Raw genomic sequence first — 11,074 nt, 5'->3', positions numbered from 1 at the left:
CCAACTTATATTATACAAAATTCAAACACTCAATCTTTCGGTTGTGAAACACATTCCTTAATCATAAAAATAATACTTCATCTGTCCTATTATAAGTGTCATAGTTTGATTTTTCAAGTCTTTCTTGTTTAACTTTGACCGACAATATTTTTGTTTGTATTATAGAATACTTGATGTAAAATATATGAATGGATTGAGTTTTAAATGTATTTTATATTGATATAATTTTTATCAAGTATTATATGACACGAAAAAAAATATTTACAGTCAAGGTTTCAAGAAAAAGACTTGAAAAGTCAAACTAGAACACTTATAATGGGACGGAGGGAGTAATAATAATAATAATAATAATAATAATAATAATAATAATAATATCAATAATAATAATTAATTTATAATTCAAACATGCCTAGCTTTAAAAAACACATGTTATCCAAACTACACATACATACTGATACTAGTAAGATATGAGTGGCTCACAATAACACAGAATCACAACATCATACCCAAAAAGCACCTACCTTTATCATGTCTTCATCTTCTTCCCACTTTCACCCCCCTGTTTCCCCATGCAACACCTTCACCAACAATGGCAGCTTCCACTTTCTCAGAGTGGTCATTAACCTGCACTCACTGCATCAAAACCACCCACCAAAACCCCCAATTCAACCCCTTATTCATCTCACCACACCCTTCATGTTCTAGTTCAAGATTATTAATCTTGAACTCATCCAGAAGCTGCCCACCTCCAGTTCTTGAATTAGACCTCAAATTTCAAGATTTTCAAGATTCTCAAGATTCATCACTTACCCATCAAGAAAGCTTAAATCTTTTGATATCCAAACTGTTAAAAACTTTTCAAGATTTTGAAGATTCATCACTTACCCAACTGGAAAGTTTAAATCTTTTGATATCCAAACTGTTAAATTTTCAAGATTTTCAAGATTCATCACTTACCCATCAAGAAAGTTTGAATCTTTTGATATGTAAACTGTTGAAAGACTCAAGAACTGAAGAATTGGGGTTCCAAAGTTACCAAAAAGCCAAAAAGATTCAAGCTTTTAGACCCACAAGATCCACATTGCATAATTTGATCAGGTACTCACTCAAGTTAAAGAATTGGAATTCAATTTGGGATATTTCTGAGGACTTTAGTAAGTTTAGGGTGTACCCGGATGCTTCGTCTTGTTGTCGGTTAATCGGTAGTTGTATTCGGGCTAAAAGGTTTAAGCTTGCTGATAATTTGCTTCATGTTTTGAAAGTTGAGAAGGAAGTTGCTGTTTTGACAGTTAATGCTGCTATGAGAAGTTATAATAAGATTCATATGTATAGTAGTGTGGTTAAGGTGTTTGATGTGATGTCGAATTCGGGCTTGCGGTTGAATGGTGAATGTTATGGACACACCATGGAAGCATATCTAAAAATGAAAAAGTATGGCAAGGTTATTTCATTATTTAAACAGTTCGAATCGAGTAACGTCGAATGGACGTCGTCTGGCTCACAAATTTATCGAGTTTTATGCGAGTCGTTAGCGAAATCAGGGAAGCCGTTTCAAGCTCTAGATTGTTTTAGGGTAATGATCAACAAAGGGTTCCAAGAAGACCCTTCTTTTTACTCGACGTTAATAAGTTCTTTTGCGAGTGTTCAAGAAGTGAAAATGGTGGAAGATCTTTGTGTAGAAGCGGAATCGAAGAACATGTTGAGGGATCCAGCAGTGTTTTTGAAGATTGTGTTGATGTACATTGAGCTAGGATTACTTGAAAAGACTCTAGATGTTGTTTCTTCGATGAAACGAGTGAATATCAAAGCTTCGGATTGTATCTTTTGTGCTATTGTGAATGGGTTTTCGAAGAAAAGAGGGTTAACTTTGGCTGCTAAAGTGTATGAAGATTTGGTCACACAGAATTGTGATGCTGGTCAAGTGACATATGCGTCGGTCTTAAACATGTACTTTAGGCTCGGGTTGTATGACAAAGCGGAAGAGGTGTTTTGGGAAATGGATAATAAAGGTTTTGACAAATGTGTTGTAGCTTACTCTAGTATGATTGCAATGTATGGGAAGGTTAACAGGATTAAGGACGCGATGAGGCTTTTAGCGCGTATGAAAGAACGAGGGGTTGAACTCAATGTGTGGATTTACAATTCTATCCTTGATATGCACGGGAAAGTTTTGAACTTGAAGCAAGTTGAGAAGATATGGAAAGAAATGAAGAGAAGGAAAGTTGTGGCGGATAAAGTGAGTTACACAAGTGTAATAAGTGCGTATAGTAAGGCTAGAGAGTTCGATATGTGTATGAAATATTACTACGAGTATAGGCTTAATGGTGGTCAGATCGATAGGGCGATGGGTGGGATTATGGTTGGGGTGTTTTCAAAGATGAGTAGGGTGGATGAACTGGTGAAGCTTTTGCAAGACATGAAAAGCGAAGGGACGGGTTTAGATGCGAGGCTTTATCGATCTTCGTTGAATGCTTTACGCGATGCGGGTGTGCATATTCAAGTTAGATGGTTGGAAGAGAGCCTTGATCCAAGTTAGTAAGGAGATGTGTAAGAGGTTTGAAGTGAGGTTTTGAATTTCTATGGGTAATTGCTTTTGACAAGTTGTAATTATGGTTTATGATATAATCATGATATAGTGACTTGTGTTTTACCTAAGAACTTGTACATTCATGTAGATTATTTTGTAGTTATTAAAATTGTATCTTAAAAATTATTCTAAACCGTTACTTTTATCCGTATTGTAAAAATCAGTTTGTAAATGAGTCGAGCTGAGTCGAGTCGAGCCATTGTGGGTTCGAGCTTGAGCTTAAAATTAAAAGAGGCAACTTGAGATTTTATTAAACAAGCTACGAGCCCCGAGCTTTTTAAACATGAATAAATCAGTTTAGGCGGCTGTTGACGAGTAATCCCCGGGCATTCCCCACCTAGGCCCAGGGCCGGCTCCACGAGTTTGGTGGCCTAAATCAAAATGAGATCTTGTGACCCTTTCATGCCAATTATGAGAAATAATTAATATAAAAACGTTTGCTACCATTTTTGAACTCATATTCTATAGCTTATCAATATCCAAGTTTGTTACTAGACTAATACATAACCTTAAGATTACTTTGCCTATTATAATATATCTATGTGATTATGTATAAAGTGTGTGTGTGTGTGTGTGTTTTTTTTTTTTTTTTTGATATGGAGGCCTTAATTAAGTGTGGGCTTAAAGCCCTTGTCTAGTTTCCTTGGCCCACGAGCCAACCGTGTCTAGGCCGGGTACTTGGCGAGTAATTCCAAAGTCCTTGACTAGGCCGAGCACTCACAACTTCCTAATCAATTGACTTAGCAGTGCCTAGCGACTTCTGCAACTATACTTTCATCTAGTATTTCGAGGACTCTGTCTATAGTTAAAGAGACAACTTGTTACAATACATCAAAAGTAAAAAATACTCACCCAAGAGGTTTGGTTTATGTAATATATATATTTTTTCCTTGTAAAAGAATTATTGGATTTGAAGATGCTTAGTTATGTAAATTTATGGATGTATTTGGATTAACACTTATATGATGCAATTACTTTTTTTACAGTGTACGCTCGAAAGCTCGTGACTTGTTCGAGAAAAAAATATATCGAAATCATAAAAGGACAGGATTTTGTCACAATAGCTCGTGACTTGTTAGGCTGACTTGCGCAACATATCATGTGATGCTTGTGACTTTTTATATGTCATTGTTGGAACAATTTATAAAAAAAAAAATTTCATTAATTTTCGATATTAATAATTATATTTATATATGAGTTATATAAATAATCACTTATAACTTATGACATAATTTAATTAGAGGTTTTGATTTGTCTAATAAATCCATATTAAAATAATTTAAATTTTGATTAGTACAAATTAATATATGAAGTTCATTTTACTAGAGAGGTGAATAGTGAAAACTCTCACCTTTAGGAAACAGGAATGCAAATACAACGGTGGATTGAAACGTGTACAATATATTAAAATTAAAATATTGGTGTAAAACTGGTCTCAAGAAAAACACCGAATTGTTTATACTTTTTCAATAATGGCAACCATATATGTAGACTGGCCACTTGTTGTAATACACAATGATTTAATTTAATACGAGAACGAAATTCTTAACAAATCAACCTAGTGATTCCAGTAATCAACTATAGTTACAATTATTTATGTTAAATACATCCCATTTTAAATTGATTTTTATAAGGGGGTATGCATCCTAAGTTGTCAAAACCTTGTTTCCTTTACACTTATGGATAATCGTTAGATCATTTGGAGACTACGTACTTAGTTAGGTCCAACTAGACGTCTACATTCTGACGGAATTTAAATAAAAAAAGGTGTCTCATTCTTGTTGATTTGACAAGTCAAAGGTGACCGCCAAGCTTTAACGTATACTTTTTTTATTAATTAAATTGTGTCATAGTATATTTGAAAATATGGGTGAGTTGACAAAAATACAATGATCGTCAAATCCATTGTCGAGCCCTCCAGTCCCTGTTGGACGAAATTTCCAACTTAATAGTCTAATCATGTGTAGGTGGCCGGGTTGAAGCTACTGGTTCAATGGGATTCATTCATATATAATGGGTTTATGGGATTACAACTAGGGTTTTATTATATTTGGTAATAACTTGACTAGCAAGTTATGCTAGTCTATATAAACCGAGTTATTGTTAGACATTATAGATTGAGAAGGTGAACATGATGTAACCGAGTTAGGGTTATCACCGAGTCAATGTTTTGAGAGATTATAATCAGCTTTTTAAGTTATATTTTCTGATTAATATAAACGAAAGTTAGTCGTTTAATTCGTGTTGATTATCGATCCGGGACTTGAATCACATACAACCACTTTGGCAAAAATACATGTAAAAAGAATTCATTTTAAATGGTTTTACGACTACTTTTGGCAAATAGGTAATACTACCCATGTCCAACTAAATTCCCTGAATATATGGTTGTATTTTTTACGTCTTTAAGCATGCCTTCTTTCTAGAGATGTAAAAGATGATATGAAGCTACCATCTTTCTCTATTTGTGTGAAAACGACTAAAATGAGTTAGGATGGAAATTGACTACAATTAGATATTCAGGAAATTCAGTTACATGTGTATTTGACAATCAAACTTCTTTGCATGGTTGAATAATTTCTATCAAGTGCATTAAATGAGTTAAGCAAAACCTTTCCTTGTTATTGTTCCTAGTCTTGCCTCCTTAACCAATTGAGCTACACGGCGAGAACTAAATAATCATTAAAAAGTAACCAAGATTTTGTTATGGGCCAAACTACCGGGGCTGGGAATAGTCTTAACAAACACACGCACATAATACATATTGTGTTCGTCAAGGCTGTCACCAAGATTTTGAGTTGCAAGACGAATAATAAAAATTAACCCTTACATAAATTCCCCCCCCAACCACAACACACACAAGAAAAAGGCCCAATGAAAACACATTATTAGGTTATTTAGAAGTCCATTACTTCATTAAGAAAATTTGGATCGGGACCGAAGGGGAAGGTGGTGTTCCTGCTCAATCTCCGATTCCTTTCCCCTATTCTTCTTCTTTTCTTTACCTTTCCTTCTCCTGATCGGTGTGACCACACCAAACCTCCCGAATTTGTTGGAGTGGCCTTCATCAAGACTCTTCATCTTTTCTCCAATCCGTCCACTCTTCGATTGTTTAATGCTTAATGGATTTGTTCGTATTTTTTGAGCCCTTGTTGGTTTCTTATAATTAGTCATTTTCAGCCAAGCTCATTTATTAATGTTAAAAAAATATTGATATGCATATATATATATATATATATAAGGTAAGGATCCTAAGAGAACCCTTTACAAATTGAGAACTTTGAAAACCATTTTGGACAACTAAAAACACATTTAAAAAAAAATATTTAGAAAAATCATAAAAAAAATAACAAAAATTTTAAAAAAGTAAAAAAACCAAAATTCTTATATTTCATTCCGGTTTCATTAAAAAGAACGTCGTATTATACACATATGTATAATTTTATTTAATCTTTTGTTGTAAGGCCCCGTTACCGGTGCCCTACTTTGGACGTTGGATTTACTCATAAACACAGTTCTAAACATCAGAGTTAATTAAAACTTTCGCGGAATAATATAAAACATCAACCATTCATTACAATTATCCATAATTTGTCTTTTTAAAACATAACATAATTATGACATTCAAAACACCATGACAATCTTCAGATGCCAGCCTCTTCAATCCTGCCATGTGTCCATCTCAAACCGGCTGTCTCAATCTGTTAACCTGCGTGCATACTAAAAATCAGCTACGCTGAGTAAGTTCTAGTTAATCACACATTATACCATACATACACTCACCCTCACTTATACATCCGAAGACACATAATAATTACTTTAATAATTTACTTTCATTACATAAGTTCATTCATACGTTCATACTTTATTACTTTCATACTATATAAATTACTGTCCTTTTCTATCTCGGATATTATTAGGGTCCGATCCCTTCCTTTTCTATCTCAGATATTATTAGGATCTGATCCCTTCCTTTTCTATCTCAGATATTATTAGGGTCTGATCCCTCTCCTTTTTCTATCTCAGATATTAGTAGGGTCTGATCCCTTTCTTGTCTATCTCAGATATTATTAGGGTCTGATCCCTTTTTTACTTCTCTATCTCAGATATTATTAGAGTCTGATCCCTCTTTTTTCATCTTCGTGCATACTGTCTTTACATACCCATAACTACATATACTTTCTTTGATCATTCATACACATCCATACATTATACATATATCTATCATTCACATTCAACTATCATATACATACCTCCCTGTCAACACGTGCAATATCCGAAGATCGTTCATGTATCGACAAGCTTTCATTCACATTTAAGATATACATGCATAACATATAAATCATACATGACATACACTTACCATTTAAGGTAAGTGTATTAACTATCACATCGAGTATGCACACAGCCCCGAAAACATAACAAGGAAATGGGGCTAGAAACTCACCTGAATGCGGTTACGTTTACCGTTTATACTTATTCCTTTCTTGAGTTGTACACAGCTAACTGTATAACATTTACACGTATTAATTAACTATCACTACTCGTATTGTATTTCTATCTTTATGTAACCCACAACAACGGGGTCCGGGGGAAGCGCCCCTGGCAGCGGGGTTCTATGGGCGGCAGCCCCTAGCGGGGTCCAAGGGGCAGAGCCCCTGGCTAGGATTAAGCTGCCAGGTCAGCTTGGAAAAATTTTATTTCTATTAACTGTCATAACACATTTTCCATTAGGATTTTGAATCATTATTTAATTTGCTAACTTAAAAGTTCGAGGGCTTCTTTGTAATTAAACCATTCTTTTCTAAGTCCAGGGACCATTCTGTCATTTAATTAAACTTCTAGTTCGTTACTTGGTTCTTTAACGAATTGGTTTGTCATAACGAACTGGTTCTTGTAACGAATCGGACCTTATGACGAACTGGTCCTTTGACGAATCCGTCCATATAACGAACCAGTCCACATAACGAATCAGTCCATGTAACGAATTAGACCTTCTAATTCGTTATCTCTGATAACAAACGGTCATAGCGAATTGGGAGTTAGTTTGTTATCTTATCCTTAACGAATTTGAACACGAACTAAGTCTAGTTCGTTAGGCTTCCTTTAATGAATCATCTTAACGAATTACCTCTAATTCGTTAACTCTCCGTTAACAAATTAGGGTTAGGTCAGAGAATGTCAGAAACATTCTCTGACATTTTAACCTTGTACCAGCCGCCGTCGCCGGAAAACCGCAAATCTCACCGGAAAAACGTATTTTCACCGTTTTACACCGTTTTTCATAGTTTTTCGTCCCGTTCGAACCAAATCTAAGCTAGGGTGATCCATAGGCTCATCTTTTGCTCGGTTAATACCCGATACCACCCGGATCTTGTGACTTTAACGGTTTAAAGGTTTCGGCTTGTCGTTTCGTGACTAAATCTAACGGTTTTGAGCTCATACTATATCATACTATCATTACCTTGGATCGGGATCGGTTTCCTTGGTGATTTTGGCTAGAGAGAGAATCTTAAGTGTGTGTTTGGGATGGTGTATGGAATATGTGAAATGAAAGATTAAATGGTGATTATGGTATATATTTATGGATCATGGGCTTAAGCTCATGGTCTTTCCTTCATAACCCAAGTCCATAACTCATATCCATTTAACCCAACACTAACCCAACTCATAATAACTTATATTTTCATTTTATTAACCGAAACTAGAAAACGGGGTGTTACATTTGTTATGTAATATACATATATGTACGGTATCATTTATCTTAAATTATACATATTTGTATAAAAACATGTAAATGTACATATATGCATATATTATACATATATGTATATAATTAGCTAAACCGAGTTTTTTTATGAAACCGAGATGTTAAAATAAGAATTTTGTTTTTTTACTTTTTTCATTTTTGTGTTTTTTTTTATTTTATGATTTTTTATTTTTGGATTTTTTGTGGTCCAAAATAATTCTCATAGTTCTTAATTTCAAAAAAGTTCTCTCATAATCTTGATCATATATACATATATATATATATATATATATATATTAATTATTAAATTTCAGGCCCTCACCTAGACTGTGCTCTAGACACCGGACGAGTGCTGTATGGGGTCTGAAACGACCCTGGTGTTTGTTGTTCAATAATGGCAGCCATATATCTCGTCCACTTGAGATATATAATGACTTGATCTAATACTAAACTATTGGTACGTACGCAATCATATAATTTAATGGAATTGTTGATTAATTGCGTGCATGGAGTAGGTGACGGAAGACCAAAAAGTATAGTTTAAAGGACAAAAGGACTTATTCAAAAAAATCTGCATTATATTCGTTGATTATTATTCTTGCCACGAGCTTATACTTTTCTTCTTAATTTGTTTTTTTCCTACAAGTGTTGATAAATAAAGACTTATTCACCTGTTGACATTTTCCGTACAGTATGTGGGTATATATATAGCAATAGGTACATGACTGTTAATCACATAGCTTCTTGTTGTCAAAACTAGAGGCAAAATTAAACTTCTCTCATTACAATCATATGGGTTATCCTAAGTCAATTGGAACTATATTGGTTCCTACACTAATATCACTTCTTTCATTGAACTATATGCCATGCAAAGCTCAGTTGTCTACCACCTTTTATGATAACACATGCCCTAATGCACTCTCAACCATTCAAAGTTCCGTTAGTGCTGCCGTGTCAAGTAATCGTCGCAATGCAGCCTTACTCATTCGCCTTCATTTTCACGACTGTTTTGTTCAAGGTTGTGATGCATCTATTTTGCTAGAAGGCACTGGAAGTGAGAAGGCATCACAAGCTAATAATGGTGTGTCGGGCTATGATATCATAGATGATGCCAAAGCTGTTGTTGAAAGCGCATGCCCTGGAGTCGTTTCGTGTGCAGATATATTGGCTGTTGCAGCTCGTGATGCTTCTGTGGCGGTAATACCTTAAAAAATATATCAGTTACATGCATGCTAAAAAAAGCTATAACTATTTCACGGGAAAATGACCAAAATGTACATTTTAACTGTGAAAGTCAAGAAAATGTCCATTTGCCCGTCTTATTCTCAAATTTCCACTCTTAAAACTCATCGTGTTTAATGGCTTTTAATCACTACTGGACAAGATTTTTAACCAACCATATTTTGCCATGTACTTGTATAAAAAATCTCATATGAATCTAAAAAAATCTCGTTGAAAGCATGAAAAAATTCATTGAAAAAAAAAAAACTATTAACCTGACAGTTTTACAACGTGTGGGAGAATCTTGTTGATTGAAAATCCTGTTTGCTCTTACTGGACCTTTTTCTATTATTCTACTGGTAAATTAAAGTTGTGTATGATTACAATATGTAGGTTGGGGGTCCGTCATGGTCGGTAAGACTTGGAAGAAGAGATTCTCCAAATTTCAGTTCGACAACTACTGATCTTCCAAGAGCTAATATGGATCTAACTCAACTCATTGATAACTTTGGTCGAAAGAATCTCAGCCCAAGAGACATGGTTGCTTTATCAGGTTATTAGATCCACTATTATTTTCTTCCTAGCTTATCTAGGCTTCATATATTATTTACTTCTTCATTGACTGATCAAACATTTACAATGTTTTATATATGTCCTTCAGGGTCTCACACAATTGGACAGGCACGATGCGTTACGTTTAGGGCAAGGATTTACAACAATGCCTCAGACATAGATGCTACTTTCGCAAGCAACCTTAGGAGCAACTGCCCAGCGGACTCACCAAATGGCAACGGAAACTTAGAACCTCTTGATTTGGTGACACCAAATTCATTTGACAACAACTACTACAGGAACCTAAGAGACAGGAGAGGTCTTCTTGCCTCAGACCAGGTACTCTTTAGTGGAGACTCGACTGATAGCATCGTGACTGAGTACATCGACAATCCTTCGACATTTGATTCTGATTTTGCTGCTGCCATGGTTAGGATGAGTGAAATTGAAACCCTTACCGGCACTAGTGGCCTGATAAGGACTCGTTGCAGCGCTTCCAGTTAATAATGAACATGAGATGTAATGGTAATAATATATGGATATTACAACCCGCGATAATCACTGGTAGCACATTATACCAACATGTATTATGGAAGCTTTCATTATTTTTCTGATTACAAACAATAAAATTATCATTCATGTATTGTTGATATCGATCGTCTTTTTGAAATTATGTCTTCCAGTTCTAGTTCTTTAACTGTAACTACAATTTCACATTCCATTTCATGTTGTGCTTGTCTTTTGGGCACGATTACAAAGTCACATCTGTCTAATTCTAAAATTTGTAGTCCCAATTACTTGGATATATTATATTGCGATGCTTGAGATCCTGCTCATGTGTTTATCCTCCGTTGGACATAGATACTAATTTATGCTTCGTCAAAATGGTCTAACGACATTTTAATACCAAAATTAAACAAGTTCAAACTGACTTTTTTTCTTTTTAGGTTGGGGTGGGGGAGGGG

At 34.8% G+C, this 11,074-nt stretch overlaps 2 protein-coding genes across 2 annotated transcripts; both read left to right on the top strand.

The window, feature by feature from the left end:
- The first annotated feature begins 537 nt into the window (after window positions 1-537).
- LOC143604710 (uncharacterized) lies at window positions 538-2,666 on the top strand. Its single transcript, XM_077081107.1, has one exon. It carries the CDS (start codon window positions 590-592, stop codon window positions 2,534-2,536), a length of 1,947 nt encoding a protein of 648 aa, XP_076937222.1. The 5' UTR covers window positions 538-589; the 3' UTR covers window positions 2,537-2,666.
- Window positions 2,667-9,128: 6,462 nt separating this feature from the next.
- LOC143604711 (basic peroxidase-like) lies at window positions 9,129-10,787 on the top strand. The gene is made up of 3 exons (XM_077081108.1): window positions 9,129-9,533; window positions 9,951-10,110; window positions 10,219-10,787. Exons 1-3 carry the CDS (start codon window positions 9,129-9,131, stop codon window positions 10,611-10,613), a joined length of 960 nt encoding a protein of 319 aa, XP_076937223.1. The 3' UTR covers window positions 10,614-10,787.
- The last annotated feature ends 287 nt before the right edge of the window (window positions 10,788-11,074 follow it).

Source organism: Bidens hawaiensis, unplaced genomic scaffold (assembly GCF_021521415.1).
Source record: "Bidens hawaiensis isolate Kalapana, Puna unplaced genomic scaffold, B.hawaiensis_p1.1 tig00066281_1, whole genome shotgun sequence".
Classification (NCBI taxonomy): Eukaryota; Viridiplantae; Streptophyta; class Magnoliopsida; order Asterales; family Asteraceae; genus Bidens; species Bidens hawaiensis.
Note: the sequence above shows the minus strand (reverse complement) of the source record. Positions and strands in the feature narration are given on the sequence as shown.

What these genes read in the sequence shown, in the direction of transcription:
- LOC143604710 (XM_077081107.1), top strand. Translation starts at nt 590, where the DNA reads ATGGCAGCTTCCACTTTCTCAGAGTGGTCATTAACCTGCACTCACTGC.
- LOC143604711 (XM_077081108.1), top strand. Translation starts at nt 9,129, where the DNA reads ATGGGTTATCCTAAGTCAATTGGAACTATATTGGTTCCTACACTAATA. An exon ending in CTCGTGATGCTTCTGTGGCG is followed by an intron (nt 9,534 to 9,950) that starts GTAATACCTTAA and finishes TACAATATGTAG; the next exon opens with GTTGGGGGTCCGTCATGGTC. An exon ending in AGACATGGTTGCTTTATCAG is followed by an intron (nt 10,111 to 10,218) that starts GTTATTAGATCC and finishes TATGTCCTTCAG; the next exon opens with GGTCTCACACAATTGGACAG.